The sequence below is a fragment of the Prionailurus viverrinus genome, chromosome A2 (genome assembly GCF_022837055.1).
Source record: "Prionailurus viverrinus isolate Anna chromosome A2, UM_Priviv_1.0, whole genome shotgun sequence".
Lineage (NCBI taxonomy): Eukaryota > Metazoa > Chordata > Mammalia > Carnivora > Felidae > Prionailurus > Prionailurus viverrinus.
The window spans coordinates 123,465,495-123,479,603 of NC_062562.1; the positions used below are offsets into that span (position 1 = coordinate 123,465,495).

General features: G+C 40.2%; 1 protein-coding gene across 5 annotated transcripts in view; it reads right to left on the reverse strand.

Annotated features, from left to right (window-relative positions):
• Positions 1–14,109, reverse strand: part of PDE1C (phosphodiesterase 1C) — a 514,714-nt gene that overhangs the window by 50,458 nt on the left and 450,147 nt on the right. For all 5 annotated transcript variants that reach the window (XM_047849292.1, XM_047849290.1, XM_047849293.1 and 2 more), the window contains one exon: positions 5,479–5,709. In XM_047849292.1, coding sequence (XP_047705248.1) covers positions 5,479–5,709 — 231 coding nt within the window. The remainder of the gene's footprint in view (positions 1–5,478; positions 5,710–14,109) is intronic.

A 14,109-nucleotide genomic window follows, 5' to 3' on the forward strand; every position in this document is an offset into this window, starting at 1 on the left:
ATAGTTACTGGCTGGGTCTACGCAAAAAAAGTCTGCTGACCCCTGTCTAAGATAATTAATCCCTGGGCATGTGTGTTCAACAGTATGCCAGTGTGACATTGAAAGGACATGGCACCTTTTCCCCCAGCCTTATTCTCAAGTTTTGGAATTTTTTCTTACAGTCTTACTGATGGCATCTTTCTGTTGTAGCCTGCATAAAACCCAGAACAGATTACAACTAAAATACTGGTACTATCGAAGGGAAAAGACCCTAAGAATAATTACAACCAGGAAGAAGTGAGCAGGGTCCTATCTCTTTTTGCTTTCTTTGTGCCAGGCAGTGTGCTAAATGCTTTGCATGCATCATTTCATTAAATTCTTGTAACAACCCCATTATGAAGGTACTACTATTGAAAGTAGATAAATTCATCAAAGATTAATTCACTAAAGGATCAATCTGCAGAATAACAAACTCATCAAATGATTGAAGAGGTTTTCCAAGTCTGAGTTTTCTTCTAACTTCCCTGCAGCCACTCTGTCATATACTGGTTGGCCCAGCTTTGTTGAACACAGTGCACTGTGTATGCCCATAACCTTGCATATGTGTCTCCTTCTGGCAGCACGACTGCTCCTGTTGGCTACCGTGGATCTGGTTTAAGCCATTCGACTAATAGTTTTTGCATAAATGGCCAATTGATCTTTCTACAAAGTGATTTTGTTTAAACCGACTTGTGAAGAATTGACATGAAACTCATATTGTCATCTCCATTTTATGGCTCTGAACCTAAGGCACGGATAAAGTAATTTACTACAGTATACATAGATGGGTCTGATTCTAGAGGCTAAGCTCTCAACTACTGTATCTTGCAACTTCCCTATGAAGCTTAACTTTCTGATTTCGGGCTTCTGTTCACTGTTGCCATTTCTAAATGCCTTTGGTCTACAGATTTATAAAGAAATGATTATATAAGGAAAACTCAAGACCATCTTGGGTTGTGATACATTAACAATGTATTTTCAATGAAATTCGACAAATCCTAAGTTAAGTTGGGAGTCAGTAAATTCTCCAAGTTTCCTCTTAATTCTGAATGGGATGAATTGGCTGAAGGGATTGAGGAAAAAGGTCAACTCTAGCCACAGTGTAAGCAGGAGGAGTTCAAGTGAAGGAAATGGTCACCACCCTTTACCACCATTAATGGCCAAAGAGAGGATTCCTTTGGAGGTCCCATGAAACAGTTCAAATACTGGCTTCTTCCTGTTTTAAGGATGCCAGAGATAGATTCAAGGATCTTAAGCCCTGTGGTCAAATGAATTCCCTGCAGAAAAATGATCTTCCTTTCCCAAATGAGCCTTCACACCCCTAATGCACAATGCTTTATGCCTTCAGGGTTTCCCTGGACTGAAGATTTAGGTACAGCTGCAGCAAAAGACCAGGATGTCTTCCAGAAGTCAGCAGCAGGGGTTCAATTTGCTGGATTCTACCCAGCAGCTTGTGGCAGCCTGCCTTCTCCTCAGTCAGGGTTGGGGAGGCTGATAGAGAAAGTACCTTGATGGAGACCAGAGCTTAGGGGATCTCATAGTTGCTGAAGAGGACTACACCTCCAGAACCCCACTTAACCAAAATCCTTCAGTTCTATCCTGGAAGTATCTTGGGCGACCACAAAGAAGGGTGCTGGGAAAGTGACACATGTTTGTTTGATGATGTTCCTTGAACATAACCCATTAGGTAATTTCCCATGGGTTGTATATGGAGTAATGGCTGATGTGAGCTGTTATTCAATAAACAGGGGAAACAAAAGAGCCTTTCTGCGCAGTTATAAATCATTTTAATTAGGCTCCTGTAACACAGTCTCAAACCACCATTAGCCTTTCTTATTATTGCTCAAAATTGACTTATTTTCCCATCTCTTATTTAATACTTAATTTTTAAGGGAAATGGTAGACTGTTGATTACTTTGGGAAATAAACACAGTTGTGAAACCAACCCAGCCTAGCTGAAAACTTGGGCTCCTGTTTGTTCCTTTCAGGCTCTCCCTCTTACAGTCTTCAAAATAAATTACTGCCACCTTTGCCCTCTCTGGGTATTTGTTTGTACCCATTTCATAAAATTCATAACCATTTCTATGACTGGCATGTTTATGTTCATTGGTTTCTCTCCCTGACCAGACCCGGGATTGGTAAACTATGGCCCATGGGCCAAACATGGCCCCAGTACCTGGTCTTACATGGCTCACAAACTAAGAATAGTTTTTACATTATTAAATGGTTGAAAAAAGGGAAGAATATTTAATGATGTTTGAAAATTGTATAGGATTGAAACTTGAATTTTCATAAATAAAGTTTTATTGGAATATGGCCATGCCGATTTGTTTATGTTAGCTGTAGCTGCTTGCACTAAAACAGGAGTGTTAAGCAGTTGTAACAGGGACTGCATAGCTCCCAAAGCCTACACTATTCACTATCTGGTCTTTTACAGAAAAAGTGTGCCAATCCCGGGAATAAACAGATCATAAGCTTCTTGTGGACCTCCACTGAGCCTCAACATTTTTCTGATTTCCTGTTCTCCCCAGTAGTGCCAAAACTTGCAAATAGTAGGGACATGCTGATTATGAAATATAAAATTTGGACTCGGACCTGAATTTGACTTGAAATCTCTACTTAGTGGTTTCTTGACCTTAAGAAAGTGATTTAACCTCTCTGAGTTTCAGTTTCCTCATCTGTAAAATGGGAACGAGGTATGTACCTCCAGAGTTGTTAGCATTTTTAAATGTAGATAAAATCTCATGCACAATGTCTGGCAGATGTTAAGCACTCATTAAATATTATAGATATTACAATGACTATGTTTATTAAGGAAAAGCCATTTTTTTACCCACTTTCCTAAAAGACAAACAAATAGGGAAGAAATACATCTTGCCTCTCTCAGGAGCCCTTACATATTCCTCCTTTGGGAAGGAGAGACTCATCTAGAAGGAGGAGTTTGAGAATGCAAAGCTCAGCCCAGCCACCCATTTCTCTGGTTCCCAACTCCCTTTGAGATATGTTTTCCACAAAACATACACCTTTTCAGCCACTCCAGAAGCAGCCTGCTGGGGTGCTAGGATGCTGGGGTGGTGGCGGGAGGCAGGGGTGGTGGTCCTAGTCCCGCCTGCACTGCCGGTGTCTGGTTGGCTAAGTTCAGCTCAGGGCAGATGTGTGAAGTAGCCCATGTGCTCAGCAGACCAAGGTCACATTTTCCAATTCAATTCTAGTTGCAGTAGAGCTAATATTTTGATCATGGACTTTTTGATTCTGGTATCTCTCTCTTAGTTGGTTCTGACCTCAGGAGTGGATGAGATGGGGTCTTTCGCACTGCCCTCTAAAACTCCAACAGGTATATCATAAATTCTTATAAAGCTGAACATATTTTCTGGACCATGATGCACCTGAATACAAAACAAATGAGCTATGAGCAGTCTCTAGAACCAGGCTGCTGAGGGTCTGGACAAGTGGATAAAGGCCTTCTCTACCTCCTATGGTGGTCATGAGGTTACCTGAGGGAATTTATGTAAAATTCTTGAAACATGATATGAGCTATCATCATTATCATATGTATTAAAATACTGTTTTCTGATTCTACATGTTATATATGTTCATTATAAAAATAACTGGAGAGTGTCGTGCTAAGCACCTTCTATATATTTCTCATTTACTCAGGCTATGTAGCATACATAATAGCTATAGTATGGCCCTACGAAGCAGGTAAGAGAATACATACATAAAGAGAGGACTTAACACAGCATCTGATGTAGGCGCACCTGGGTGGCTTAGTCGGTTAAGTGTCTGACTTTGGCTCAGGTCATAATTCCGTGGTTTGTGGGTTCGAGCCCCGTGTTGGGTTCTGTGCTGACAGCTCAGAGCCTGGAGCCTGCTTCAGATTCTATGTCTCTCTTTCTCTGCACCTCCCCTGCTCGTGCACATGCATACTCTCTGTCTCTCTCTTTCTCTCTCTCAAAAATAAACAAACATTTAAAAAAACAGCATCTGGTGTATAGTCAATAAATCCTAGTTTGTTCTATTGCTGTAATTGTTTTTTGCTATCATTATCACTACTGGAAGCTCACAAGTGGTCCTTGCTGTGAGCAGATATTATTACACACATTTTACAGAGACAGGAGAAGGTTAAGTAACCTGGCCATGGACACTTAGAAGTGAGAGGCACAGCTGTAACTTGAATCCAGGTCTGTCTGACTGCAAAACTACCTTGCCACAACCTGGCATTTGACAGCTCCAGAGACTCTGAACTTCCTGCTCTTCCCTGAAGAAGGTAACCAACTCCATGCCCTTGTGCCTTAGCTCATCTTGCTCCCTCTGTCTAAGAAGTCCCAGTCTCCCATCTGACCAGCAAACTTCAGCATTTAAAGCAAAGCTCAGGCATCACCACCTCCTGAAGTTTTCTGTGACATTTCTCCATTCCACAATCCCCAGATGCAACAAAGCTAATGTCTCTTTTTTGACATGATCCTTGGGCATTTTATCAGCCATGCTACTACTGTTACTAGCTCGGAATCACTTCTGAGGATGTTCATACCCCTATGAGATTGGGGACTTCCTATGGCTTTTCCATTTCTAAATTCTCAGTGCCAACCACAGTGCTTCGCACATAGTTATTAACCAATAAATATCTGTTGCCTTAAATATTAAGAAATCATCAACAGTAAGTACAATCATCCAGATCATCCTGGTACTTTTCTGGTATTAAAACCTAAAGTTCTGGGGCACCTGGGTGGCCCAGTCTGTTGAGCATCTGACTTCAGCTCAGGTCATGATCTCGTGGTTCACGAGTTCGAGCCCCACATCAGGCTCTGTGCTGACAGCTCAGAGCCTGGAGCCTGCTTTGGATTCTGTGTCTCCCTCTCTCTGCCCCTCCCTGATTCATTCTCTCTCTCTCTCTCTCTCTCTCTCTCTCTCTCTCAAAAATAAACATTAAAAAAAATTTTAAACCTAAAGCTCTGCATGCAGGAAGCCCCTCAGTCCCGGGCAAGGTGGTCACCCTAATGTATATACTTATTCACCTACAGATGGCCAGACACATACTATAGGAACAGACCCTAGATAGACCAGGGCCCCAGCCCTGCCTACTAAAGGGATAGTACATATCCCTTTAGACTGATTTTCCAGTCCACCCATCTGGGCAATAAGCCCTCAGGAACGTGCTGGGATTGTTAACAGGTATTTCCCCAGTGGATAGGCAGGCACTGGCCAGAGTCTCCAGAACAGCTGGGAAAGGCCTGGAAGGTATAAATCTCCCCAGAAAGAATGGCTCAAGCAAGGCTCTGGCTGCTTTTGATGGGATCCTAATGGGGTCCACAGCCCAGTGAGGTGTGATCAGCAGCAGCTGGAAGACCACAGAAGCCCTGTCCTGAGAGCCGTCCTCATGGGTGTGGTTGTTGGCCAGTTTCCATTCATCACGTCATCAGCACCCCGAAAAGAGCCTTTCACCGGTGAAACTGTACTCACCATTCTGTTGTTTTTCTCCTGAGGACTTCTCAGCTTTGGAATTTTTCCCACGAGGGTTGTCGCTTTTGTTTGTGCGAGTTCCATTGACTTGATTCTTAGCTTCTCCAGATGTCTTTTTCTCAGCTTTGCCAGCCGCGCCTTCTTCAGCCTGGCTTTTGGCTTCCATTTCCTTTTGCTTCTCCTCCGCGGCCAGGCGAGCTTTTTCCTCTGCTTCCTTCTTGGCCTTCTCCTCTGTACCCAGGGCAAGTTAGGAAAGGCACAGAAAAGATAAAAAGAGGTCACAGTATTAGGGAAATTGCCTCTTTGAACAAAACCAAGCCTTTGCACTGAGTGTTTGGGGTATATTTTTGGTTAATTCACATCAGATTAGTGTGTATATTCAGGAAACCAATAAAATTGGTTCATGGTGATGTCATTTGTGAAATCAGTGGATTATAAGGGAGGGCAGGGAGAAAATAATAATAATAAGGATAATGATAATTAATAAATCAAGGTTATAATTGGCATTTTCAATATTATCATCAGTGACTTCTCTTGAGTGTGTCCTCTATGCCAGGTATTATGCTAAGTGCTTTTCAAGGAATACTTCCTTACATTCTCAAAATACCTTTAAGCAGTAGCTACTATTACTAAAACCATATTTTATGGAAGTGAAGTCAAGGCTCAGGTACATTACAAAACTCTCCTGTGCCACTGCAAAAACTGGAGTTTCATGTAGATCTGTTTAGGATCTGGAGTTTAAACATAAACAACTGATTACAAAACAGAAAGACAGGAAAAATAATTGCCACTAGAACAGTACAGTTTCAGGTCACTGTGAATTTAAAAGTAGGATGAGGATGGGGCACCTCGGTGGCTCAGTCGGTTGAGCGTCCGACTTAGGCTCAGGTTATGATCTCACAGCTCGTGAGTTCAAGCCCCACACCAGGCTCTGTGCTGACAGCTCAGAGCCTGGAGCCTGCTTCGGATTCTGTGTCTCCCTCTCTCTCTGCCCCTAACCTACTCGCATTCTGTCTCTGTCTCTCTCAAAAATAAATAAACATTTAAAAAAATTTTTTAAAGTAGGAAGAGGATAATTAGGGCTTACAAAACACAGGTCTTCAAACTGTCCACAAGATTAGAGGTGGCCTTTAGTTTGGCCAGGTATCCTGGTCTGTATCTTCCCCTTTAGTGACAGGATGTCAGCTGTATTTCCAATTCTGCTTACTATGAAAGGATCTGGCTCTGTGTTTCATCAAAAACATGGCATAATTACATACGGTCAAGTATTCATGAAAAGATAGATTGGCTCATTCAACTGATAGCTTATTGAATAGCTACAGTGTCAAGCACCATTTTAGGTGCTGGGAATGTAGCAGCACGTAAGAATTATGAAATAGAAAAGATCATAATTAAGTAAACAAGTCACTAAGATAATTTCAGGTGGTGAAAGGGTTTTACAAAAATGGTTAAGCAAAATAATATGATGGAACACAATAAACATAAAGGAGAGAGGTGGCATTGCATCAGGAGGTGGCATTGCATTCTTTATCATGAATTGCTGGCTGTGCAATAATTAGGGGAAATGGCATATAAGACAGAGGAATTTAAAAATGTCAAGGCCATGAGGTAGGAATGAGCGTAGAATGTTCAAGGGATATTGAGTTGGTCAGTACGGCTAACACAAGTTTAGAAGAGGTTAGTGACAGATGATGTGGTCAAATGGCCAAGGACATGCAGAATTGAGATCATGCGGGGGCCTTGGAGGCAATAAAGTGGCACTTGGTTGCAGAAAGTGACACACACCTAACAGAGACCAATCATCCCTTAGGGTAGAGGCTCACCCCGTTTAGCATTCAACTGACTAAAAAGGCTTTCCAGATTGTGCCATCCATTATAGAAAACATTATTTCATTTTTTAAATCTAGATGTGTTAAAAATATCCTACACCTCATTATTATCAGGGGTCCTCTTGATTTCCCTTGGTTAGTGTTGGTCCTGAAAAAGCTCGCTTTCACAGACGACAAGTTTGTTTTTAATCTAATGGTCACCAGAGTGGTTGTTTCCCGTTTTACCTGGTTAAGAGCACAAAGCCCAAATCTGATCCAGGTTCACATGTCATTGAACTGTATTGTATTTTGTGGATGTCGATGATCTCTGGCTTCATTAGGCTTCTCCCGCCCCTAGATTTGCCTGGCTTCAATGTCCTCCTTAATATATTATGAAGTTTTTATTACTCTTTTCATTGATTCATCTATCCACCTATCCAACTCAATGCCTTGGTGTCACCCCAGACAAATTAAATCGTATTCTGGAGGGAGAGGGGCAAGAATAGGATATTTTAAATGCTCTCCAGATGATTCTAACATGCACTCAGGATTGATGAGCACTCATTTAAATTTTAAATGTTTGCCATTCACTATTTCCTGACATTCTACTTCCCAAGAGGATGCATTTATACTTTACAATGAAAAGGCGAGGAAAGATTTCTTTACAAAATAACTTAATTATGCACATATAGAGTATGATATCTCTTCTGACTTCTACAGAAAAGTACAACTAAAGAGTAAGAAGATGCCCCTGCAGAAAATAGTGAAATGGCATTCTCAGTGGACTACAGGGTCACAGGAGGCCCCCTGGAATGTTCGCCCAGACTTCCTCTCACCTTCGCATAGTGCCCGAGAGACAGAAGTCAAATGTCATCTCCATCACTGAATTCCCAGCGCCTGACACATAGAAGACGCTCATGGAGTATTCGTTAACTAAGTGAAAATGCACACAATGGGTATGATTTGCCCAATCTGCCAATAAACCTGACTTGTACATATTCCATCTGTAATCTAGACCTGTGTAAAATACAGAAAGCATACAAACTCTAAAGTCCTGTCTTGAAAGAGTTAGCCATTTGACAAATGTTGGTTTCCTTAACCACTAAATACAGGTGAGAAAAAAAGATGACTGTACTTACTATATAGAGAGGAAAAGTGAGGGGGAGGGGAATTCACTCACATTCAGGTAGCAGGTTAAATAATTTATGGTCCCCTCACAGAACCCCCACTGAATCTGTGGCAAACTTTCAACATTCAAAATATCCACAAGTCAAAAGCAACTGATAAAAACTGAAGGTGTTAAATTCTGGTTTGCTACAGAAGAGCATAAAATATGTGAGCAAGAAAAATTTATTTGACAACTGAGTCAGAACAATTTTCTATGGAAATCTAGCAAGGAAAAATAAAAACTGGGAGAAGGTACATTTCAGAAACAAATCCATTTTTGCTCAACTACAGCTGACAGCGGTCAATTAATGTTTGAATTAATGAATGGCAGCTCTTATGACATTACAATCAGATCCCAGGCAGCCTGCCCTACTATATGACTCCTGTCCCTGTGGCAACTGTGTTCCAGCACGTGGCTTTGCCATGTTCTTCCACTTCACTACTCTACTCCCATCTCTCCATGATTCTGCGAAATAACTGAAATGAGTGTGATCAGCTATCAGCACCCAGTGATAATACTCAAAATAAGTAGACAAAAACAAGCAAACATATAACTAAGAAAAAAAAATCAGCAGAAGGTATGTTTGTGCCACTGTAAACAGATTCTCATATATTTTCAGATATACAAGATACATAAACCTTTCCTACAAAGAGAAAAAGTAGACTAGCGCACAATTAATTTGTGCTATAAGGTTCCAACGATAATATATATAGATTTAACTTGTCAGGTCTTAGATTTAGCATCCATGGCACTCGTAGGCTTCTAGACTAGTAGGAAGCAAATGCCATAGTTGAATTGCATTTCCTTTTGCTTCCCATTTCAGGATATCTGTGGTGATTTGACTCATTATGAAAATGGCCCAAACCAGCAGCTAATGAGTAAAGGTAGAGCAAAGCAGAGCAGGGCCCTCATGATCCACAAATCTTGCTTCTCCTTAGAGCTGGTCCTATCCCACGCTGCATGCTATGCATTCTGGGAGAACTACACTGATTTCATTTCATCTCCCTTTCTGAATAATGGTTTGTAGTCTCTTGGTTAAAAATGGTATTGCACTAGTTATCCCTTGGTAAAATTTTCTGAATTGCCTTCTTAAACTACCTACAGAGAGAGAGAGAGAAAAGGAAACTGAAAAACCACCAAAATACTATATGAATTTTGAATAGTTAACTCTTAGTTGTACACAAAAACAACAGAAAAATATCTCCAGCTATCTAAGGACCAGAAGGTGTTCACACAGGATCTTTCTAAAACCTGAAGCCAAATGCTCTGGTTTCTCTTCAGATCACATAAATCTTTCACCTTTTAAAAACTGAAGCCAAAAAGTGCTCCAACTGATAGAAAAATTCAACTAATATTAGAAACTTAAGAATAAGGAAATATATTAATGATGTGCAATAAAACTAGTAAATCTTAGTGTTCAATGGAAATAATTGTTTCATACATATAAAACTTGATGCAAATATTACAAGTAATATTAAAGGTTAAGTTAATTATAAAATAATATTCTACTTATAATCACCTAGATTAAAAATCTCATAGTATTTCAACAAAAACAGTGATTATGTAGGAAATAAATAAAAATTCCATAAATCAGCATTTGCAAAGGAGTGTCATTATATACAATTTCTTAATTTAATTTTTTAAAACGTTTTATTAATTTCTGAGAGAGAGAGAGACAAGAGTGCAAGCAGGGGAGGGGCAGAGAAAGAGGGAGACCCAGAATCTGAAGCAGGCTCCAGGCTCTGAGCTGTCAGCACAGATTCCGATGAGGAGCTCGAACCCACGAACCGTGAGATCATGACCTGAGCCGAAGTTGGACGCTTTAACAGAGTGAGCCACCCAAGCTCAGCCATACCATTTCATATTTACATTGATACACACAGGTCAATAAAAATGTAAAGGAAATCTCTGGTAAAATAAAAATAGGATATATTTTAAAAGACCATTTATAAAGTTAGCTGCGGGGTAGGGAGATGGATTAAATAGATAAAGGGGATTAAAAGATACAAACTTCCAGTTACAAATAAATAAGTCATGGAGATAAAAGCTAGAGCACAGGAAATATAGTCCTACTGAAAATATTGTAGTAATGTTATATGTTGAGAGATCGTGACTATACTTATCAGGGAAAAAAAGAACACAAAATTAAAAGGCATAGGACAAACTAGTGCAGGGCAGAAGTTGCAAGATATTTTGCCAACGGATGAATTACCATCCTTAACATATAAAGAGTTAATATGAATCAGCAGTAAAAATATAAACATTTTAATGGAAAAATGAAGGGGGGACATAGAGAAATATTTCCCACTTCTATTGGGAGATAATATTAGTTGAAAAAAATTGCCAGAGAGAAATTTGATAATATATATCAAGAGCCTTACAGTTTTTCATCTACTTTGACAGAGGAAATTTCACACCTGGAAATTTATCCTAGATAAATAATCATATGTAGGCTCAAAGACTTTTGAACTTGCATGTTTTTAACACTGTGATATGCAATAATGAAGAATTGGAAACCAAAATGTGCAGAAATGGAGGAATGATTGAACTATGGTATCACATACAATGCAGACATTTAAGTCATACTTTCCAAGAATACTAGTATGAAGATAAAGTGCTCAAAACAGAAATAGTAAAATGAGGGGCACCTGGGTAGCTCAGCGAGGTAAGCATCCGGCTCTTGGTTTTGGCTTAGGCCATGATCGCGCAGTTCCATGAATTTGAGCCCCACGTCAGGCTCTGCACTGGTAGCACGGAGCCTGCCTGGATTTTCTCTCTCCCTCTCTTTCTCCCCCTCCCCCACTCACACTATCTCTGTCTCTCCCAAAATACATAAATAAACTTAAAAAAATGTTTAAAAATGAAATAGTTAAATGAAATACAGGACAATATTATACTATGATCGCAATGTATGGGGAAAATTTTTACTTATATATATGCATGATAAATAAAATTAAAAAGAATTACATCGGGGGCACCTGGATGGTTCAGTTGGTTGAGGGTCTGACTTCAGCCCAGGTCATGATCTCACAGTTCATGAGATCTAGCCCCATGTAGAGGGCTCTGTGCTGACAGCTCAGAACCTGGAGCCTGCTTCTGATTCTGTGTCTTGCTCTCTCTGCCCCTGCCCTGCTTGCACTCACTCGCTCTCCCTCTCTCTCTCTCAAAAATAAGAATAAGCATTAAAAAATAAAAATAAACCAGCAATAGCACGGCTAGGAATTTACCCAAGGGATACAGGAATGCTGATGCATAGGGGCACGTGTACCCCAATGTTTATAGTAGCACTTTCAACAATAGCCAAATTATGGAAAGAACCTAAATGTCCATCAACTGATGAATGGATAAAGAAATGGTGGTTTATACATACAATGGAATACTACTTGGCAATGAGAAAGAATGAAATCTGGCCTTTTGTAGCAACGTGGATGGAACTGGAGAGTGTTATGCTAAGTGAAATAAGTCCTACAGAGAAAGACAGATACCATATGTTTTCACTCTTATGCGGATCCTGAGAAACTTAAAAGAAGACCATGGGGGAGGGGAAAGAAAAAAAAAGTTAGAGAGGGAGAGAGCCAAACAATAAGAGACCCTTAAAACTGAGAACTGAGGGTTGATGGGGGGGGGGGGGGGGGATTAGGTGATGGGCATTGAGGAGAGCACCTGTTGGGATGAACACTGGGTGTTGTATGGAAACCAATTTGACAATAAATTTCATATTAAAAAAAAGAGAAGAGAAGAAAAAGAAAAGAAAAAAGAATACATCAGAATTTCACTAATAGCTATGTCTGGTTGGAGAGGTTTGGAGTGATTTTTATTTTCTTCTTTATATATCTTACTTATATGTCAGCACTGTAACCTAAACACAAATTATTCTTACACCAGAAAAAAATGTTTAAAAAGTATTAAATACTAAACAAAAATTGATCAATATTGAGCCTGGGTGGCTCAGTCGGTTAAGCATCGACTTCGGCTCAGGTCATGATCTCGCGGTCTGTGAGTTCAAGCCCTGTGTCAGGCTCTGTGCTGACAGCTCAGAGCCTGGAGTCTACTTCAGATTCTGTGTCTCCCTCTCTCTCTGCCCTCCCCTACTTGCCCTCTGTCTTTCTCTGTCTCTCTCTGTCTCTCTCTCTCTCAAAAACAAACATTAAAAAAATTTTTTTAATTGATCAATATCGATCAGACTTGCAAATTGTTATAGCTACACATCTTTGTTTGGGAACAATAATTTTCAGCCCTGAGAGCTGTTAAGAAATATTGGTTTAATCTTTTCTAACAACTATGGGTTCTGGTCTAGCTCGCTTTGTAAATCAGGTTGGTCAGTAAAACCAAGACTTTAGATCCCATTCTAATCCATTTAATAACAACATAGGTTCAAGTGCTCCATACAGGTCAGGCTTTCTTGAAATCACAGTTTTCTGATAGAAAAGAATAGGCAAAACAGCCTGGGATAATCTGGTACAAACTAATCACCAGAGGGAAAAGAGATGCAAACTGAATTTCTTAACACCAGGGAACTAGTCAACAGCATTACCGGGAGGCTGAAAATGTAATAAAGTATTAGATATAGGTTAGTATTTTTACCACCGCCTTCATAACTCTGCATTCAAACCTCTAACTTTCTTTTCCAATTTTTTAAAGTAACAGCTATGAGTTATCAGGCACTAACCACACACAGGCTCTGTTCTCAGTGCTTTTCATATATTATTTCTGTTCTTTGCATCAGCTCTGTGATGTGTATTATCATCCCCAGAAGGTAATTTTCTCAAGAAATCTACATGAATCTGCCAAAGAGCACAGTGCAAATAGGGATTCAATTCTCCATTTCCCCACTAACTGAAATTTGCTTTGATATTCAAACTATTCTCCCACAAAACATACATAATCCAGGCTTTGTGCCTGTGTCCACTCCCTCCTTGTTCCCCATTTTTAAATATAGCACCTCCTTCAGGACTCAACCTCAAGCATCCTTGAAGTCCTGGCTACAGGATGCCTTCCCAAATACCCAAATAAGCAGGTTTAGGGAAACGTCCCTTTATGCTTCCAAAATAGCTTAACCATATCTCCATCAGCGTACCTAACATTTTGTAATTACCCGCTTTTATTTATCTGTCATTCTTAAAGGGCCAGTTTTCTCCTGGAAAAGAAACTAACGCTCCCCCAGGTCATTAGTTTCAGAAGGTAACTTAAGGAAGCCAGATAACTGCAAACAAATTATTCTGAAGTACCTCTTTAGACTGTGTGCTGTCAGGAATTGGATTTTCAAACGTAATGAGTGTAATTGATTACAAGAGAGTGCTTCTTTTGAGATGAGGTAGTAGCTGCCACTGCTGTTTGCAATGCCTGCCAACAGGGAGAATTTAAATGTTTAAAGCATCTGAATACACTGTGAGAGGCTACACTTAAAGTACGGAAGAGGAGTTGGCTCTGTAGCTCAGGGTGCAACATCTGTCCTGAAATGATAAGGGCCCAATTATGCCTTAACAGCACCATAAACATAAATATAAATATAAACCCTCTGCCCCACATGAAATGAGCAGCCACTTGGCCAGGATTCTGTGGACAAGCCACAGTGGCTGGCATCTGATTAACTCCAGCAGTGAGGTCTCTTCTCTCCCACACCGGAAGCACCCCCTGAGGTATGAGGGGCAAACA